We start from the raw sequence: 22,463 nt of genomic DNA, 5'->3' as shown, positions 1-22,463 counted from the left end.
TTATTTTGTTGTTTTTTTGGCGCACAAAACGTATTCTCGTAGCTTTATAATGAAGTAACCCTTTAATATATTCACCCTGTATGAAACGTTTTAAAACATTGTTAAAGATAGCCTATTATAGCTACAAAATTGAGCAATTAGTTTGAAAGTAGCCTATTTGTAAATCATTCAATTGATGTTACAAGCAACTACTTAATACATTTGCTTCTAAAAGTTAACAATATACACATTTCCACATATATATTTTTTTTTTTGTTTTGCTTTATATAACAGTTTAATGTACAAGTATTTGAATAAATGTAGATTAAGTAAGGCTACCTTTCAGACAAACAAATAATTCAAAACATCAAGCTTTGTCACCGTCTGGAGTGGGGAGTGGAACGGAGCGACAAAAGATATTACCTTTTTTTTTTTTTTTTTTTAAATTTGTAATAAATTCACTCCAGGTTTTCCATTTTACTATTGAGAAAAACCTGCTCCTGTTCCGAAGAGTCCGAACGAAATGGCCGCTTATCGCACTAGACAAAACTCAGTTCAGTTCTGCGCTCGACAACAGTGAACACAGACAAGAGATATAAACAGCGAAACATCCTTATAACGAATCACAGCAGGTGCAACAAGCATATCTGTAACGGCGCCTCCCTCGGTTTGATTAAAGGGTTAGTTCACCCAAAAATGAAAATTCTGTAATTAATTACTCACCCTCATGGCGTTCCACACCCGTAAGTCCTTCGTTAATCTTCGGAACGCAAATTAAGATATTTTTGTTGAAATCCGATGGCTCAGGGAGGCCTCCATAGCCAGCAAAGACATTTCCTCTCTCAAGATCCATTAATGTACTAAAAACATATTTAAATCGGTTCATGTGAGTACAGTGGTTCAATATTAATATTATAAAGCGACGTGAATATTTTTGGTGCGGCAAAAAAATAAATAAATAACGACTTATATAGTGATGGCCGATTTCAAAACACTGCTTCATGAAGCTTCGGAGCGTTATGAATCAGCGTGTTGAATCATGATTCGGATCGCGTGTCAAACCGCCAAACTGCTGAAATCATGTGACTTTGGCGCTCGGAATCATGATTCGACACGCTGATTCAAAATGCTCCGAAGCTTCCTGAAGCAGTATTTTGAAATCGGCCATCACTATATAAGTCGTTATTTTGTTTTGTTTTTTGGCCGAGAGCCGAGAACGACAAATGAGGAGCTGATAATAAGATAACTTGGAATGAACGCGTAGGCTACTGGAAATATTTGATTATGATACTCAACAAACATACAGAACAGTAATGGTTTAAATAAATAGCATTTTATTAAAACATGCAAAAACATTTTTAGCCAAGAAAGTAAATACATTTTTGCATTATGTAAAATTATATTTAGGTTCTAAATTATTTATTTATTTATTAGTTAAAGCATGGCTGCAACAAACTGAAATTACAATAAATATCATTATTAATAAAACACATCAATATGTGCTTTCATTCATGTGGCTTTATTGTAACGTTGTATACAACAGTATTCAAAATCTTTATACACCAAAATGCCAGTGTGTACATCAATAAAAAAATATTGTGTTCTCCAAACCGATGATGTAGTCCTCGGTCTCCTGGAGAAAATAAATGAAATTTGGCTTGGATCCTGACCATTTCTTCTTGTGAATGTAGAATTTTCCCCAAAATTTAATCGCTTAACGCCCCGATGCAATCAAGACGCTTCTCGATGCAATGGGCGTCATTACGTCATGACGTACACCGGTTCTTTGAACAAACTGATCGGGGAAAAAAAAGAACTAAAACTTCTGTGTGCAATAAACCCAGAAGGCGGTTCGTACATTCAGCTGATCATGGTTACATAAGTGAAACCGGAGAACTTTGAACTAATACGAAAAGTAGGTCACGGCAACTTTATCGTGTTTGTGTGTCAGAAGAATCTCACGAGAAAGAACTAAAGCTGGAAATGTCGGAAATGTACGACTGTATCGTTATTGGCGCAGGAATCCAGGGGTCCTGCACTGCCTATCAGCTGGCCAAAAACAAGCAGAAAACTCTACTGCTGGAGCAGGTCGGTTACAGCATGATTTGCAGACTTATTATGATTTATTCCCTTCATTCTAAATGACAAAACAAATGTTAGAAAATTACCTGTTTTATCTTATCAAGGCAGAATACTCACCTAAAGCAGTAAGAAAATTGTAAAATTTTTGCATATAACACGTGGACTCGACTGTTATGGTTTTATTAGTAGTATTAAAACAAGGCAATGCACATACAGTAGTATTGTAGTGTTCTTTGAATTCCCCCTTTTCCCCAGTTTGTTCTGCCCCACTCCAGAGGGAGCTCTCATGGCCAGACCAGGATCATACGGAAAGCCTATGAGGAAGATTTCTACACACAGATGATGCAGGAAAGCTATGAGCTCTGGGCTCAGCTTGAGAAAGAAGCAGGTGTTGAGCTGTACAGGTGAATGTTTGTAAGCATCTAAGGAAGAATGATGAAATTTTCTATCCCCTATGCAACATACATCGAAACTTGTCATAGCCCTCATCATAACTTTGAAGGGGCATTTTCATTCTAGTCCACAAGCATCATCCGCAGACTGAGGGGCACACTTGCTTTTCCAGTGTCTAAGAGGTGTAATGGATCACAAGTGGATCAAGCCCACTCAGCCTTGATGCAGAATCAGTCGCCTTCCTCTTTCGGTCGCCACTATCCATCTCAGCTCTCTGACGGATGGGTCCTGATGAGAGGCCACCTGTGCCCTTGAGCATCTCAGAGACTGCTGGGCAGGGAGTCAAAAATGTGTGGAAGGTTTTGAAGAATGCTGGATTTGTTCTGTTCTTTTCTTCTTATATAGATATTTGCACTGCTTAGATGGCACTTGCTTTCCAAAAGAGTTGCAGTTGTTATCACTGGTTTGGTCAGGATTAGTATTCACTAAGGTGGGAGTGTCTGTTGTGTAAATGTGGGGGGTTATGCAAAGTCATTCATGCTGGATGCGTCTGTCACAAAACCCATTGGAGCAAACGTTCAGTGCCTTCCAAAAATTTTAAAACACTCGTAAGCAAAGTGGGGTTTTGGACAATAAGTCCTTATTAATTCTTTGAGTAAGTGGCTTGCATTAATGATTTTCTTTTTGATTGCATATGGCAACAATGGCAATCAGCATTGTCTTAATGCATTATCTTAATTAGCCATAATGGAAATGTACACCATCATTCAAACATTTTGGGGTCAGTAAGATTTTTTTTCATCTTTTTAAAAGAAGTATCTTATTTTCACCAAAGGCTGCATTTATTTGATCAAAAATACAATAAAACAGTAATATTATGAAATATTATTACAATATAAAATAGTGCTTCTCTATGTTAATAATATATTTTAAAATGTAATTTATTCCTATGATGGCAAAGCTGAATTTTCAGTAACCATGTTACATTGTCACATGATCCTTCAAAAATTTGGTTATTGTCATTATTATCAGTGTTGAAAACTGTTGTGCAAACTGTGGTACTTTTTTCAGAATTCATTGATGAATAGAAAAAAAAAAAAATATATATATATATATATATATATGAAATAGAAATCAGACACTTGCTGAATAAAAGTATAAACTCTTACTAACCCCAATCTTTTGAATGGTGTACATATCAAATTCAGTAGTTTTTACTGAAGATTATCGATTATTATCGATTATTACACAACAGACCAATTAAAACACAGTTTAGAGATGCTTTATTATAAATAATCCTATTCATAGTTTGTATTGAATTCAGTGTCATAGTTTATGTTGTCCGTTACCAGTGCAAAGTCCTCACAAAATGATATGAATTTATGCTGATATTGTGCAAAACCCCACTTTGCCTAGGGCGCTTCCAAAGACTACAATATTATGCATATAATTAAGAGATTTAATTAATTAAGGTTAAGATCACTGTTACAGTTGCTGTTCCGACTCGTCTTTTTGATTAATTTTCTTTTTACATCATCAGATGAGATGCTCTTACCAGCTTGAACCACCAACTGTTATTTTACCCAGAGAGCTGCCAAGAAGGTCAAAATTCATAATAAAGCTGTGACAGACAGCACAATGATAAATTTAGCTTTAGTTAAAGTGTGCAACGAAGGTCAAAATAAATGAGGATGCTGCAATTACAGACGTTCCTAGACCGGATTAGATGGAACCCCCTAGGTAGTTAAAAACAGTAGGCAATTTTTAGGTTGTGTAAGGAAATTCTATGCATGTATTAAAATGACAAAGTAAAGGTACACCTTTGAAACACTAATTTACCTCAGAAAAGATCTTGCCCCACCATGATGTGACCCGCCCCTGTTGCTATTAGGGACATGGGCATTGATAAATGTGACATGGAGTCCTTCTTTCAGCGTACCCAATCAAACACACACGCGCGCAGTGGGGGATTCAGTCATAAAAATCTCTGATGAATGACTTGAACCAGTGAACTCCCACTGCCCATGCATCATGATGGCTGGCAGATGAAGTAGGCCTTGAAAAACAGTATCCACCGAAAACAGCACGACCATCTATCACACATTGTTGATTTAAAACCTGTGTTCCCAACCTCTCATCCATAGTGCCATAACTCCTCACATTAAGACACCTGCATCACAAGCACTTTGCACAATTTACACATGCCTCAAAGCACTTCCACCTAAATCAAGGTGCAGCTGTTCAACATGGACATGTAAGTCGTCTTATGAACTTCCCTTCGCAGGCGCACAGGCCTGCTGGTTATGGGTCCAGAGAATGGCGAGGGTTTCTCATGCCTAAAGGCCACGATGCAAAGGCACAAGATTCCCACAGTGGTTTTGGAGAAGCAGGAGTTCAGCCAGCACATTCCTAATGTGAATCTCACCGACGGGAACGGAGCGCTGATGGACACCCTTGCCGGCGTGCTGTATGCGGACAGAGCCCTCCGAGCTGTACAGGTCAGCTGATCATATACACTACTGTACAAAAGTTTAGGGTCCGTAAGGTTTTTTTTTTTTTTTTTTTTTTTTTTTACAAGAAATTGATACTTTTAATCAGAAAGCACACATTAAAGGGATAGTTCACCCAAAAATGAAAATTCTGTCATTTACTCACCCTCAAGTTGTTCCAAACCTGTATGAATTTATTTCTTCTGCTGAACACAAAAGAAGATATTTTGAAGAATATGGGTAACGAAACAGTTGATGGACCCCATTGACTTACATAGTATGAAAAAAAAACATACTGTGGAAGTCAACTGTTTGGCTACCAAAATTCTTCAAAATATCTTCTTATGTGTTCAGCAGCAGAAAGAAATTCATACAAGTTTGGAACAACTTGAGGGTGAGTAAATGATGACAGAATTTTCATTTTTGGGTGAACTATCCCTTTAAGATGATCAAAAGTGACAGTAAAACATTTATAATGTTACAAAAGATTTTTATTTTAAATAAATTCTGCTCTTTTGAACTTTCTATTCATCAAAGAATCCTGAAACAATACGTTATGATTTACAAAAAAATATTAAGCAACACAACTGTTTTCAATATTGATCATAAGAAATGTTTCTTGAGCACCAAATCAACATATTAGAATGATCATGTGACATCGAAGACTGGAGTAATGGCTGCTGAAAATTCAGCTTTGCCTATCATAGATTAAAAAAAGTAAAATACATTAAAATAGAAAACAGTTATTTTAAATTAAAGGGTTAGTTCACCCACAAATGAAAATTCTGTCATCACCCTCATGTCGTTCTACACCCGTAAGACCTTCGTTCATCTTCAGAACACAAATTAAGATATTTTTGATGAAATCCGATGGCTCAGTGAGGCCTGCATTGACAGCAAGTTAATTTACACTTTCAGATGCCCAGAAAGCTACTAAAGACATATTTAAAACAGTTCATGTGACTACAGTGGTTCAAACCTTAATGTAATGAAGCGAGGAGAAAACTTTTTGTGCGCCAAAAAAAACCAAAACAACGACTTTATTCAACAATATCTAGTGATGGACGATTTCAAAACTGTGTCATGAAGCTTCGAAGCTTTACGAATCTTTTGTTTCAAAATAGTGGTTCGGAGCGCGTATCAAACTCCCAAAGTCACGTGAACCATTGAAGTTTCTAAACACTTATGATGTAACGAAGCTTCGTTTACTAAAATCACGTGACTTTGGCAGTTTAATACACGCTCCGAACCACTGATTCGAAACAAAAGATTCGTAAAGCTTCGAAGCTTAATGAAGCAGTGTTTTGAAATCAGCCATCACGAGATATTGTTGAATAAAGTCGTTATTTTGGTTTTGTTTTTGGCGCACAAAAAGTATTCTCGTCACTTCATAACATTAAGGTTGAGCCACTGTAGTCACATGAACTGTTTTAAATATGTCTTTAGTAGCTTTCTAGGCATTGAAAGTGTTAATTATCTTGCTGTCAATGCAGGCCTCACTGAGCCATCGGATTTTATTAAAAATATCTTAAAGGCATAGTTCACCCAAAAATGAAAATTTAATGTTTATCTGCTTACCCCCAGGGCATCCAAGATGTAGGTGACTTTGTTTTGTTCAGTAGAACACAAATGATGATTTTTATCTCCAACCGTTGCCGTCTGTCAGTCGTATTATGCATGTCAATGGGAACTTTATCTATAAGAGTCAAAAAAACACGCACAGACAAATCCAAATTAAACCCTGCGGCTCGTGACGACACATTGATGTCCTAAGACACGAAATGATCGGTTTGTGTGAGAAACCGAACAGTATTTATATCATTTTTTATCTAAAAACGCGCTCCGATGACGGAAGTGATCTCTCGCGTGTATATGTCAATGAGTGCGAGCGATCACTTCCGGCATCAGAGTGCATTCAGACCTCACCAACCGGATGCTCAAGGCAGTTGGACATAGTGGTGTATTAGAGGTAAAAAATGATATAAATACTGTTCGGTTTCTCACACAAACCGATCGTTTCGTGTCTTAGGACATCAATGTGCCGTCACGAGCCGCAGGGTTTAATTTGGATTTGTCTGTGCGTGTTTTTTTGACTCTTATAGATGGAGTTCCCATTGACATGCATAATACGACTGACGGACCGCAACGGTTGGAGTTAAAAATCATCATTTGTGTTCTACTGAAGAAACAAAGTCACCTACATCTTGGATGCCCTGGGGGTAAGCAGAGAAAACATCAAATTTTCATTTTTGGGTGAACTATCTCTTTAATTTGTGTTCCGAAGATGAATGAAGGTCTTACGGATGTGGAACGACATGAGGAGTAATTAATGACAGAATTTTCATTTTTGGGTGAACTAACCCTTGAATATTTCATTATATTACCATTTTTACTGTATTTTTTAATTAAATAATTCATTCTTAATGCACATAAAAATCTTCTATCAAAAGCATAAAAGTCTTACTGATCCCAGACTTTTGAACGGTAGTGTAAAATGAGATTTTTTTCTTGTTTTAGTGAATCATATTATTAAAATATTTATAAAAAAAAAAAAAAAAATCTCTTGGAGGCTGTTGGAATGTCGCACGTCAATCTTATATTTAGCTTGGCAGCTCAAAGCTATCAGATGCTCATCTAATTATGTATGCGAAATGAATACATTTGCTACCATTCCAAAACCCCGCTTTGGACGGTTGTGTTTTATCACATCCTCATAGAAGCATCAACTGATATTTTCTCCTCATGGGAGCCACTAGATCAGTTTTAGCTCACTGTAGCAGAGGCATACAGACTGAAAAAGAATAACATGATATGAGTTTTGGGTATAATATCAAGTGTAGATATTTTATTTGACATATTAGATTCTCTTTTTATGACAAATGCTGGTATAATTACTCAGATTGTTATTTTTGTTGCCAGATAAGAGTGTTCAGCTCCATTAAAGCAATTCAAGTAGTGTGAAATACAGTGTACTGTGAAAATAAATCTCTTTAGTGTATGAGACTCCTAAATGTTCACTGTCAGAACGGCATTGAGAAATGTTCTTTATGTACATAACTGTACTTCAGAGTCGCCTTCACCGTGCTTTTTAAAGCTCTCGAAGATAAGATATGGCTGCAAACTTGCTTGTTAAAGGCTCCTTACACCCTGTCTAGGGAATATGGCCATGCACTTTTATACACAATGCCTCTCTGGATTCAATAAGCTCTGCCTACAGCAGCTACAGAGTGCGGTGATAAGCTCCCTGTTGGCTCTCACTAAGGAAACTCTTTTATTATCTGTTGCCCGAATCTGACCAGCTTTTTCCAGTTTTAACTGATCCCCGTTGACATCTCTCTGTGTCAAACTCAGCCCCTGTTAAATTTTAACCAGGCTCTCCTCACGGCTCTTATTAGGATTTTCTGTTATAGATGAGCTGTTTTGAAGAAGCTGAACATACTGTAGTCAGATTGAAGTGATTTAAATCTGCTTCTGCATGTGGTGTTTGTCGCTTTGTGTTCTTTCAGAGGCTCTTTCAGTCCAGTGGAGGTGTGATAAAGGACGGGGAGAAAGTGATTGACATTACGCCTGGTGTCGTGGTCACTGTAACCACAGGCTCTGGAGTCTACAGAGGGAGAAACCTGGTGATCACAGCCGGACCCTGGGCAAACGCACTACTGACACACACCGGACTGCAGCTCCCGCTCAAAGTATATACATACATATATACATCCAGTCATCTTTCATTTACCTACCCTTTTATTCATTCATTTACTGATTCATTCAGCTACTTTCTTTCTCTCTTTCTTTCGTTCTTTCGTTTACTCACCTACCTATTTTTATTTTGTCCATCGTCCATTTACTAATATTTCTTTCTTTCTTTCTTTCTTTCTTTCTTTCTCTTTTTTTCCCTACTTTTATTTTGTCCATCCTTCCATTTACTAATCTTTCTTTCTTTTACACTTATTTAATCATTCAACTACTTACTTTTCTTTCTTTCTTACTTTTACTCACCTACCTTCTTTTATTTTGTCCATCCGTCCATTTATTTACTAATCTTTCTTTCTTTCTTTCTTTCTTTCATTTACTCACCTACTTTCTTTATTCCAACCATTCATCTTTCATTAATTTTTCATGCATCCATGAATTATTAAATTACTCATCTAATCACATATCTTTCATCCATCCATCCATCCATCATCTATCCATCTGTTTTTTATTTCTTTCTTCACCTACTTACCCTCTTTATTTTGAATAAATTAATTTATTCATTCATGCTTTCATTTATTTATTTTTTCCATCCCATTATCCAATCATTTTTTTTCTTTCTTTCTTTCTTTCTTTCTTTCTTTCTTTCTTTCTTTCTTTCTTTCCCTACTTTTATTTTGTCCATCCTTCCATTTATTTACTAATCTTTCTTTCTTTCTTTCTTTCTTTCTTTCAACTGTCCATCCATCCATTATTTCATTAAATATTTCTCATCTACATAATTTCTTTCTTTCTTTCTTCCAATTACTCACCTAATCACATTATTATTTATATTTCCATCCATCCATCCATCCATCCATCCATCCATCCATCCATCCATCCATTTCTTTCTTCACCTACTTACCCTCTTTATTTCATCTGTTCATTCATTCATTCTCTCGTTTATTCACTTTTTCTATCCATCCATTTAATTTTTCTTACCTACATAATTTTTCTTTCTTTCTTTCTTTCTTTCTTTCAATTACTCTACTAATCACATTATCTTTCAACTATCCATCCATTTGTTTGTTTCTTTCTACACCTAGTTACCCTCTTTATTTTGTCAGTTCATTTATTCATTGTTTCATTTACTTTTTACATCCCATCATTTTCTCACCTTCTTTCTTCCGTCCATCCATTAAATATTTCTCGCATACATAATTTCTTTGTTTCTTTCAATTATTCACCTAATCACATTATTAAAAGTCCATTCATTTCTTATATTGCTTTCTTAACCAACTTACCCCCTTTGTTTCATCTGTTCATTCATTTATTCGTTCTCTCAATTACTCACTTTTTCAATCCATCCATTCATTCACCTTCTTCCTTTCTTCCATCCATCCATCATTTATTTTTTCTCACCTACATTCTTTCTTTCCTTCCTTCCATCCATCCATCCATCCATCCATCCATTTACTTAAATTCTTTCTTTCTTTCTTTCTTTCTTTCTTTCTTTCTTTCTTTCAAGGCATCACGGAACAATATATCAGTGTGAAATGTCTGGGTTTGGAAAACAGGTTCTGAAAAATGGGAGCGTGGGAATATATAAAGCATATTGACTACCAGCCATAGCTTGTGAAACACACACAGCCACATATAGATTGATCTGGATTACACCCCTGGGCAGAATGAAAAGTGAGTTATTTGTGAATGTACAGAAACCACCCTATATTCACCTACCAATTCTATAAACAGCTCCCAGAGTCTCCAGTCCACAGAGATCTCTTATGTGTCACACGCCATGAGAGAAGTGATGGAAAAAGTATTCTGTGTTAGTTAAACTCCGAATTGGACCTAGAATTGGAATTGCATTTTTCAGGATAGCACAGGCTTGAAAGTCTGCGCTTGGGTGAGCACGACAATATATGAGCAATGAATTTGTGCACTGGTGAATTTTTATGGTCTCTGAATGAGAAGACAGGCTGGACTATTCTGAGCTACCGATTTCTTACTCCTTATTACATTTACCCTGATGTGAGTTCAATATCAATGTTTAATTAACATGCTCCTATGCTGTTTTTTATCTTTAATTTGGATAATTTCTTTCTGTGCAGGTTGTAAAGATTAACGTATGCTACTGGAAGGAGAAGATCCCAGGTACCTATAGTGTCGGCCAGCATTTTCCATGTTTTATACAGATGGAGCCGAAAGAAGGGGAATATGACATTTACGGCCTCCCGTCCAATGAGTATCCAGGACTAATGAAGGTGAGTGACTGGAGGGTAGCTGTTTTTAAAAGAACAGGTTTAGTTGGAGCCATGGTCAATTGGTTAGCTAACTTGTGGTACTCAGATTGAAGTCTGGCTTGCGTCATTCCGGATCCTGTCAGTGTTGTTATAAAACTAAAATAATAGATTCTAAAACTATTAATAATAGATTCCATTCAGTGAAATAAAGCTGAAATAAAATATAAATATGACATGAACAACTTAAAGAACCTGACAAAATTTCTAAGAAATGTAAGTTTATGTTGAAGTACTAAAATTACTAAAACTAAAATAAAAATAAATTAAAGCTAAATAGAAATATAATATAATATAAAAAATATAAAAATATATAAAATATAAATTACAAAAAAAAATAACCCTGGTTCCTGTCCATGCCAAGTTTCACTAAAAGAAATTGACAAAAATGTCAAAATACAGTTTAAACCACATCTTCAGGGGCCGTTCACACAGAATGCATTTTTCCATTGTAATGCACTACTTTTCCATTGTTTTCTATGGAAACGTACTAGACGAACGTGTTTGACCATTGCACTCACGTCTCATGTCCTTTACAGTCTCTCATGTGTGACACAATGTTCTAAAAATGTGGCGCTCAAGTTAAAAGCCCCTATTTTATTTTTCCCCATGTTTTTTTTTATTATTATTATTTAAAAAAGCACTTCTCCTTGGCAACAGTAAATATAGCCTATTCTAAACCACCATATCAATATGTACCACAGACCACTGCGTTAATGTAACCGCCCACATCTCATAAAAAGCCGCATAGATTCAACACCATAGTTTTCATCCTTTGTTAATTAATCCACAATTCCCTCATGTAGCAATACAATACACATCCCCACTCAGAGAGCTTTCAGAGATCGAGTACATCAGTGATTCTGTAGCTCTCCGAATGGTTGCACAGTCCTTGATGCTTTTACAGAAGCAGGGAAGCAGCACTCTCCTCTGGTCCGTGTTCTCCCGGTACTAATGGCTCGGTTTCAGCATGCGGGAGAGCCCAGCAGGAGTCTTCAGTCTCATCACACTTAGCAAGGCTGAATGGGAAAGCACAGATGGCTGTGTCATGTTAGATGCATTATGTCTGCTCTAGTCGCTGGAGCCTGGCTTCTGCACGTATATCTGCTGCTCCTCCAAGCATACCGAGCAGTGGATCACAGACCCGTAATGTATCATAGGTCAGTTTGTCTTTATGGATCATAGTGTGCGTGCATGTGTCTGAGCAGGTGTGTTACCACATGGGCAGCGAGACTGAACCGGATGAGCGAGATAAACAGACGGATAGAGGGGACATCGATATTCTCATGCGCTACGTCACCCGCTGTCTCCCTGGGCTGGTGCCAGTGCCTGCTGTGGTGGAGAGCTGCATGTACACGGTGAGTCACTTCATTGCTCGTCCTTAGGTGCTGTCACTGATCTGCCACTGTGTGTCCCAGACCAAACTTTCTTCTTTCTCGTTTGAGGAGAGAAGAAAGATATTTGAATTCATGGCTCATATTTTATTCTGACGTGCCGTTTGATTGAACGGTTGCTGGAATTGAACCAAGCCATTTATTTCAGTTCTACTTGGGTTTGAAATTGATTTTCTTGTTCTGGACTTCTAGTCACTTGGAATTATGCTGTCTTAATCTGACACGACCTGACATGGTGAAAAGTGGTTAAAGTTATTTCTTTCATGTAAATCAGACTTTTGCCCTAATCAGAAATGACCATGACAGGATATTTTGTGGATATTTTGCTTGATTTCTTTTTCTAAGGCCCATGTCTCACAGCCATAATACAGTGACATTTCAAAAATGTACAATTTAGCTAATTTTAACCCATTCTCATTATTGTATTGTGAAATACAGTTTCATTCTCATTACAGTATCATTAAAAAAAAAACATTTTAAGGGGGTCATGAGAATTCAAAATCAAAAAAAAAAAAGGGAGAGGTCTTTGTAACATTAAAACATTCTGCAAATTTCATAGTTTAAAACACCCTCCTCATTATAAACAAAGCATTTATTTAACCAAGCTCCGAAAATTGTTCTGTTGGATATGTGATGTCACATGGGTGAATACATTTGCATATGACTGCCTCTTGAGCAAGACATCGAAAAATGGTTTTACATTAAAGGGTTAGTTCACCCAGAAATGAAAATACTGTCATTTATTTCTCACCCTCATGTTGTTCCACACCTGTAAGACCTTCATTCACTGATTCGATTCGCAAAGCTCCGAAGCAGTGTTTTGAAATCGGCCCATCACTATATTGTTGAAAAGTTGTTATTTTGTTTTTTTGGTGCACAAAAAGTATTCTCGTTGCTTTATAAAATTAAGGTAGAACTACTGAACTCACATGAACTGTTTTAAATATGTTTTTAGTACCTTTATGGATCTTGAGAGAGGAAATGTCGTTGCTTTGAATGCAGGCCTCACTGAGCCATCGAATTTAATAAAAAATATCTTAATTTGTGTTCCAAAGATGAATAAAGGTCTTACGGGTGTGGAACGACATGAGGGTGAGTAATAAATGACATTATTTTCTTTTTGGGTGAACTAACCCTTTAACAAACCACAGGCCCCGGACAAACATGACAAACGTTCGCTTTGACACAACCCATTTAAATAGATCATTTGCGTCTCTTTACACACTTCGGAAGGATCCCAAATTAAATCAGACTGCCAATTTTCTAAAATTATGAATGAATCAGTCATCACAAACTTCTAGAAAAGTCTTGGAAATTCAAAAAACTGTGGGAATGTTGATGTTTTGATTGGCCGTGATTGTGTCGCATCATTTTGTGGATTTACATTCAGTGTGGACCGACCAATGATTGTCGCTGGAAAGACACCTTCACGACACACCAGTCTCGAGTCCCATGTAGGAGCTCCAGAGATTTTATTATGCTTGTATGCTGCAGTCACCTGCTGCCGCTCCTTTCGTTTTGCTGTTTATGTTTATTTTATGACTAAATTTAAAGTTATGTTTAGCGTTTGCCGGTTCCTGCCTCCTCCTTCCCTGAACTTGAACTTTCAGTTACGTTTGATTCCTTTAAATTCACATTATTTTATTTCATTCTAAAGAAACAGTGCAAAGTGCTGAATTACCACTCATACATCATACATCACTATATTTGACAAATTAAAATTGTGAGGTGACGCAGCGTCGTTTTACTTGGTCAAAACAATCAGTCATACTAAAAATACATTTGAGTGTGTTAAAAGTTATGTTATAACATTATTTTTTACACATTGCAGTAAGCTAGATCAATATTAGAATATCATATTAATAAAAGCTGGATGACTTGTGTTGCTAAATGGCATGCAATTAATTTTAAAATATATTGTATGGCAGAGAAAATGCTGTTACTACACATAAAGCTCTTTCTGATTATGCCATGTTACCCACAAAATAGTGTTGTCTCTGAGGCATGGTACAAAACTTGTTACTCATGGTAAATCAAGAAATTCAAACAATAAGACTAACCGTGTTGAGCTATTAGTTTTCTGTCGTTAAAGATATCTAAACAGTTGCTCACCTGTCTGATAAAACGCATAATATATTAAACCGTCTTTGGTATTTCCATGGTTTCTACGGAAGTAAAACTCGAGGGTAACACTGATATGACGTCATTGAGAGGCGACACAATGACACGGACTGTTACACTGGTTAAAACTGCGGATTTCTCTGGACTTAAACATTGTTGGAAAAATTTGGGATAATGGAAGTACACAAGTCAACAAAATACATAACATTGTTCTAGTGGTTTTTGGATATTATATTGTGCCTTTAACGCATCGGTACACAGTGCTTAAAGTGGAAAAATAAAAGTGCCGGTACTCCCGATGCTCAGTTCAAAAAAGGGAGGGCGTGGTGGGCTTCCGTATATGCAACATGTCAGAAGTGCCAGTACGTAAGGAAAACTGGTGGTACGCTAAAGGTAAAAATAGAGAAGTGCCGTACCGGCCCATTTCAAGCACTGCCAGTACATCAAAAAAAAAAAGAAAAAAAAAAAGTAAATTCTCTTTGAGCAGGTTTTTAGTTTTTAACTTCTGCATGACCAAGCAAAGTTTCCATCCAGATGGCTGAAATGAAAAAATAATACAAACACAGCTTACAAATGCATGGTACAATCACATCAAACATAAAAAAGGACAGCAATGATGCAACACAACCTAAATCCTTTATAAACTGCCCTTGACTGCCCTGTCAGGAGATCCACAGAACGCCGGTGAGCACACAGAGATAAAGTTCAGTATTAAAGCAAGAAACTGAGTGGAACCGTATAAAGCAGTTACCTAGAAGCATGCTGCGCAGTGCGGTCTTCTTCGATACAATCTACAGAACAACATCTTAGTCAGTCAACCACAGTATCGATTATTTTCATACTTCAATGGAAAAATACACAAGTGGCTCGAAATGAATCAAAACAATCATTTCTGCTGAACTAGTCTCTGTTTGTTGTAATCAGAAATGACATTTGTTTAGGATGAAGCGAAAAAAGAGTCTTTAGAAACAAAACTTTTGCAAGGCTGCATTTATTTTACACAGTAAAAACAGCAATATTGTGAAAATTATTACAATTTTAAAAGATCAGTTTTCTATTTGAAAGTATTTTAAAATATAATTTATTCCTGTGATGGCAAAGCTGAATTTTCAGAATCATTCCTCCAGTCTTCAGTGTCGCATGATCCTTCAGAAATCATTCTAATAAGCTGATTTAGTGTACTAGAAACATTTACTCTATTATTATTATTATCAGTGTTGAAAACTGTTGAGCTGATTGATATTTTTGTGGAGACCGTGATATGTACTCTTATGAATACAAAATTCAAAAGAACATTTGAATTTGTTTGGAATAGAAATCCTTTTCATTGTATCAATTTAAAAGTCTTTACTATCACTTTTGATCAATTTAATGTGTCCTTGCTGAATAAAAGTATTAAAGGGTTAGTTCACCCAAAAATGAAATTTCTGTCATTATGTACTCACCCTCATTTTATTTCAAACTCGTAAGACCTTCGTTCATCTTCAGAACACAAATTAAGATATTTTTGATGAAATCTGAGAGGTATCTGAACCACACGTAGGCAGCAACGTCATTGCACCTTTCAAGGCCAGAAAGGTAGTAAAGACATTGTTAAAATAGTCCATGTGACTACAGCATCGAGAATACTTTTTGCGACTTTTTATTCAACAAAATTGTCTCTCCAACGCTATTTATGTTGCAGCGCTTCCAGTTTCTACATCAGAATGCCGACTCAGTATTGGCAGACGCTGTTCATGTGAGCAGCACGACGCATGCGTGTGATGCTGACACAGGAGCCGGCCAATAATGAGCCGGCGTTTGGACGTAAACACGGAAGCGCTGAACTGCGTTGTCTATGCCAACTACATAGGAGACTGACAGGGGAGAGATGAATTTGTTGAATAAAGTCGTTATTTTTGTTTTTGCGCACAAAAAGTATTCTCGTCACTTCATAACATTAAGGTTGAACCACTGTAGTCACATTCACTAATTTAACAATGTCTTTACTACTTTTCTGGACCTTGAATGTGGTATTTTCGTTGCTTTCTATTGAGGATAAAAAAAAACCTCTCGGATTTCATCAAAAATATCTTAATTTGTCTTCCGTAGATGAACGAAAGTCTTACGGGTGTGGAACGACATGAGGGTGAGTAATTAATGACAGAATTTTCATTTTTGGGAGAACTAACCCTGTAATTTCTTTCAAAGCAACCTTTGAACGGTAGTGTACTGTATGTCCCGACGAAGAACTTTAAAAAAAATTCTTTGTCACTCCTCAGTCAATTTGTTCATTAGCAATTTCAGGCATGTAGTGGCTTATCTCTTAAGCTTATTTTTAAGTTCAGTTCAAACAGCGCTCATAATTCATGCCTTGTGCATGTTCAGAGTACGAAAAGGTCAAATATTTGCAGAAATAATTACAATCCAGTCTTGATGTTTAACATTCCCCTGCTTCGTTGTTTGTAGGTCACACCAGACCACCATTTCCTCCTTGATTCCCACCCAGCCTACGGCAACATCATCATCGGTGCTGGATTCTCAGGTCAGTACAAGCTCTATTGAACTCTGTACACTCCTGTCCCTGTAAAACACAGGCACACAGACTCCGAGAGGTGTCTTAACTTTTTAATGAGGGAATGGAACAGGGCGCTGGTGAAGGACAGGAAGCGAAGCCCCCAGTGTGGGGGTCTTTTATCGTTTAATTAAAGGCGGTTGCTGGCTCCCCAGGCTCCTGCGTGCTCCCGAACCCGCCTCTCAGGGGGCCAAAGGGTTCACCTGGCATTTGTTCCATCTGTTCACATCACCTCCTCCTTAGACTAATTATGGGGCTAATTAAATTCTGCTGGTAATCGCTTCAGAGAAGCACTGGTTAGCAGCACGGGGCGCGGATAGTGGCGTTTGGTGGGAAGTAGGGGTTAGGAAGAGAAAAACAGTACAGCTGAGCAGTATTGTGGTGGCACTGTAGCTATTCATCTTGTGATGCATTGTCCCCAGTTAAAGGAGCTGCTCTGGAGGTGTCACAGGAAGCATTGTGTGGCTGCCTCACTGTACCGGTACCGTCCCATTGCTCTGGCACATCGCACACTAATGATTTATGACATATATTCTTCTGCCTTAATAATACATTACAACTCTGATAGGAGCAGAGGAATGCTCACTATTAACCTCTCCCTGCCTCTTCTCATTTTATTGTCTGCCATAATGACAGCGTTTCGCCTTCCCGCTGCTCTCCTGCCCTCAGAGCAGCTGTTGTATTTGCGGCTTGGAAAAAAATGAAGGGTGCGAATTGGATCCGTTTCAGGGGCAAACACACAGACCATAGAGCTTGGGTGGGAAGTTGCCCTTCTTTCCACTCAGAATTTGTCTCAAGCCAGGCTCTGAGCTCAAGGCCCTCTGGTTGCCATGGATACCCAGTCACATCAGTGGGGTTTAAGCAAGAACAGAAGACCCTCCGCACGCACATCTGCCGGTCAAAGCCATATCCACTCACAGACCAGCCTTGCAGACTTCAAACAGCCACCCAATCCGCAGAGGCAAGAGCTGAGAGTGTCGGAGAAGAATGCAGTGCATTTTAAACATCTTACCCAGCTCCATCTCCGTCTCGCTCTTAAAGGGATAGTTCACCTACAAAAAATGAAAATTCTGTCATCATTTACTCAGCTGTATTCCTTCTTCAGTGGAGCACCAAAGGAGAAATTCTAAAGATTGTGCTGGTTGTTCTTTCCCATGTGAAATTGAATCATTTACTCATGAGTTGAATTTGAGAATTGCATCAGTTTGATTCATGGGTAGTTTTGTGAACCTAATCAGATGATTCTTTAAAAAAGAAAATTACACAAATCACTTAAACTATTTGTTCATGAATCAGATAGCATTATTGTTATTATTACTCCCAAAGGGAATAATAATAATAATAATAATCTTGCAAAGGGGTGTTAGGATGGATCAGGATTTTCAATAAATACAACTTAAATTTCAGTCTATTTCTCACACAAAACTATCATATAGCTTCAGAAGACTACAGTGCATATTTCATATGGACCACTTCATTATATTTTTATGGTGCTTTTGAGTTCTTTTAGTCTCAAAAGCACCAAGTCTCTGTTCATTGTAATTGCATAGAAAATAGAGACATGTATAGGGCTGGACGATTAATCGAAAAGTAATCGAAACCGAAATTCAGAACTTCTAACCGACGTAATTTTCCCATGCCAGTTATTTCGTTTTTTTAATCCTGTTAATACTTCCCCCTTAAAAACATACTACCGCGTGTGTAGCCACGTGACTCTGCCCCATCCAGTCAGTGGCATAAAAGAAACGCCGGTTCAACACATAGTGATGGCGCGCGAGCGGTAAGCCTTGTGTCTTCACTAAACTTTGTCAGTTGTATTTGTTTTAAGGTTTGCCAGTTTGGACATTCAAGCGATTTTAGACAATTGGATGTATATTATTTCGATCTACGGTGCTCGCGCAGCTGCATTGTGGCACGTGCGCACAGAGGAGCAGAAACTAGTTGTTAGCGCTGTCCTGTGATTTATCACTAAAGTAGCTTTGAAACTCAAAACTTGTGTATATATATATATATATTGTATATATTTTTCTACTTTTAAAGTAACTATTTACAGCCAGCAGCTTCACAATTAATAGAGAGACGATATGACTAATTCACACACAATCGCTCTCATTACTGGTACTGTACTAATTTATCTTTATCTGATTTACAACAAGCAGAAATCTGAAAGAAATGTTACAAACCATAGATAAAATAACTTCTGAAAGTGAGCTGTTATGTCAGATCACTCTTTCAATAGGAAAAAATATTCCACCTTTAATAGTCAGTCATATTTACAGTATAAACCTTGTCAGTGAACTATGAGGGCAAAAAAAAAAAAAAAACAACAACCAAAAAACAGAAACAAAATAATCGTTCATTAATCGTAATCGAGGTAAAAATGTTCAATTAATCGAGGTTTTGATTTTAGGCCATAATCGTCCAGCCCTAGACATGTACACTATCATTCAAAAGTTTGGAAAAAAATACTTTTATTCAAGAAGGACAGATTGATCAGCTTGATCAAAAGTAACAGTAAAGACATTTATTATGTTACAAATTATTTCTATTTCAAATAAATGTTGTTCTTTTAAATAATCTATTTATTTTAGAATCCTGAAAAAAAAAATGTAATCCGGTTTCCACAAAATTATTAAGCAGCACAACTGTTTTCAACATTGATAATAATAATAAATGTTTCTTGAGCACCAAATCATCATATTAGAATGATTTCTAAAGGATCATGTGACACTGAAGACTGGAGTAATGATGCTGAAAATTCAGCTTTGCCATCAAAGGAATAACTTACATTTTAAAATATATTTAAAAAAGAAAACAATTATTTTAAATTGTTGTAATATTTCACAATATTACCACTTTGTTTTGTTTTTTGTTTCTTTATTTTTTCAAATAAAATAACTGCAGCCTTGGAGAACATAAGAGACTTCATATAAAAAGATCTTACCAACCCTAAACTTCTGAACAGTAGTGTACATTATTCCAAATTTCTGAATGACGGATGTGTATGGAATGACTTGAGGCTGAGTAATAATGACAGAATTTTCATTTTAAACTAAAGCTGTCTTTGTAACATGTACAGAACCATGCTGTAATGAATAGCCTCTGAGAGTCCACTCTCTTCAATAAAAGAGACATATTTTCTTAATTTTCTGTAGCATTTTGCCAAAACCCACCCAAAGAATAAATGTCCTCTGACAGCAGGTGTGATGGTGCCAGCATGATTGGGGTTTTTTCTCTCTATGCTCTCTCATGCAAAGGCTTTCTGAGTCAGACAGTTGACGACAGATAATGGCTATTTATAGAGGGCTGTTGTACATTCCCGTGAGGTTCTTTTACCCCAGTGGATTGAATGAATGTAAACTCCATCCTATGATGATTCACCTCTCAGTAAATGTGATTTCCCCTCCCCCCCCTCATTCTTTCTCCACAGGCCATAGCTTCAAGTTCGGCCCCATCATAGGGAAGGTGCTCTCTCAATTGGCCATGGGGCAGGTTCCCTCACATGACCTCTCACCTTTTCGTATTAAACGTTTCCAGTCCCATGCCAGATCTCTACTTTAAGTCCAAGACCCTACAATGACAAAACTACATTTCATATAATAAAACAGAATGTTAATGTCTGAATAACTGTGCTATGTTAATTCAATGACCAAAAACACTGTAAGGAGGCATGGTCACCGTGATTTTGCCAAGTAAGACATGTTCCTGGTTGACATATTTTGTTGATCCTGGAACAACATTCCTGTCCGAACATTTACCATCTACAGGACAAGCTGGATTCCACCAAATAATTTTTATCTTTATTCACACAATAATACTCTTTTACATTGTAATCCTATTATTTTTAATATTTGGCATGTTTGCGCGTGCTGCTGCCCTGTGTGTGTAATAAGCAGAGTGTACGCACGTTGCACACCCGCCTATAGGCGCATATTACTAACGCACTCTTTAAATAACAAAACAAATATTGCGCCATTGACTTTAGACCAGGTTTCAGTTGGTCAATGGAGTAGTCTATTTCAGTTGCCTCAAAATAGTAACGCACCAACAATGCGCCTGAACACACCTCGTTTTCAGACCAGCACGCCCATGGGCGCGAGTGCATTTGCTATTTGAACAACATGGCGCAGGACGTGAAAGTGATAACTGCATTGGGCTGAAACTAGCAAAAAACACTTGCATCGCGGCTGGTGCTGCATTGCGCCAGTTGAATGATAGGGCCCAAAGTCCTAACCACATCCCTAACCCTAACTATAACTTTCCCCTAAAATCAGAGGAAAATGATAGATGAATAACACTGATGTAGAAGCACCTAACCCTAGTTGTAAGCCTAAACTTGATATCAACTGTAAAATCTGATTGGTTGATTGGAATGTTGATCCAGGAACATGTCACATGATCATGTTCACCAATGTGGCGTACAAAATACACTATTTTTCTAATTGTTCAGTGTCAAGTTAACATGAGACTAAAGATCTGCTTAAGTATTCAACTGGTAAAAAACACTTTTGCAACTTTGCAAATAGATTTTCCTTTGCCTTTTGTTAACAGGTTAAGAAGCTGACTTCTACCATCATATTTTAACATAAGATCATGTGAAATGAAATGAAAAATACTATAGGCTTTATACAGACAAAAATTATGTTCCTAAGCAATAGCCTGCTTTTTAAATGGTTTCTATGTAAGGTCTGGGTGAGTCTTAATTTTTTTTGTTCATATTTTGTATTTTGCTAATTAAATACTTTGAAAAGAGTAGGGTTTGGGGTTTTTTAACCATTATTAATGATTTAATGTTTGTGAATACAATTAATGTCATACTCAATTAAAAATGTATATAAATTAAAAAGTAATCGATTACTGTACTTGTTTTCTGTGTTTGTGTACTTGACTCATAGTTAACTAAAACCATAAAAAAACATTTTTGTTGCTCGAAATAAACATTAAATGAAATAATTTCATTTTTATTTTTTATTTCAACGTTGCTCATTTTCATTCAGTTTAACTTGATGTACTAAAACTAAAATACTAAAACTGTAATGAAAAAAACAAGACATTTTAAAAAATAATAATAAAATGTCAAACAGCACAATTACTAAAACTTTAAAAATGGAAAATAAAAAATAATTGAAAATATCAATAAAAACTAAGTATTTCAATTACACTAAAATAACACTGACTCGACTAAAGATTTCTCTGAATGCCCATCCCTTCATCCCCCAGCACTTCATCAAGCTGTTTTTAATGCAAAAATTATGGATTATGTGTACACCTAAATGTGATTATTTATATGTAATGATTAACCATTTTTAAATGGCTGTCTTCACCATTAAAGGTGCAATATGTAGAATTTTCTGTCTGCTAGAGGTCGCTAGAGGCCTATTCAAAACAAAGGCGTAGCTTGATGATGCCAAGTTTGAGCACGGAATCTTGGGTCATATGGTCTTCACCTCACAGCCGGTGGAAAATAATCGGGATAGGACTC

The 22,463-nt window shown here is 36.8% G+C and overlaps 1 protein-coding gene across 2 annotated transcripts; it reads left to right on the top strand.

The window, feature by feature from the left end:
• The first annotated feature begins 1,790 nt into the window (after positions 1 to 1,790).
• Positions 1,791 to 21,934, top strand: pipox (pipecolic acid oxidase). Of its 2 annotated transcripts, XM_051863309.1 has the most exons (9): positions 1,791 to 2,067; positions 2,317 to 2,465; positions 4,739 to 4,952; positions 8,450 to 8,632; positions 10,724 to 10,876; positions 12,121 to 12,270; positions 16,519 to 16,555; positions 16,876 to 16,951; positions 20,412 to 21,934. In XM_051863309.1, exons 1-8 carry the CDS (start codon positions 1,963 to 1,965, stop codon positions 16,902 to 16,904), a joined length of 1,020 nt encoding a protein of 339 aa, XP_051719269.1. In that variant the 5' UTR covers positions 1,791 to 1,962; the 3' UTR covers positions 16,905 to 16,951; positions 20,412 to 21,934. The 2 variants fall into 2 exon arrangements, with proteins under 2 accessions (XP_051719269.1, XP_051719268.1); XM_051863308.1 differs by lacking the exon at positions 16,519 to 16,555 and having other exon boundaries at positions 1,794 to 2,067.
• The last annotated feature ends 529 nt before the right edge of the window (positions 21,935 to 22,463 follow it).

The sequence above is a fragment of the Ctenopharyngodon idella genome, chromosome 15, assembly GCF_019924925.1.
Source record: "Ctenopharyngodon idella isolate HZGC_01 chromosome 15, HZGC01, whole genome shotgun sequence".
NCBI lineage: Eukaryota > Metazoa > Chordata > Actinopteri > Cypriniformes > Xenocyprididae > Ctenopharyngodon > Ctenopharyngodon idella.
Note: the sequence above shows the minus strand (reverse complement) of the source record. Positions and strands in the feature narration are given on the sequence as shown.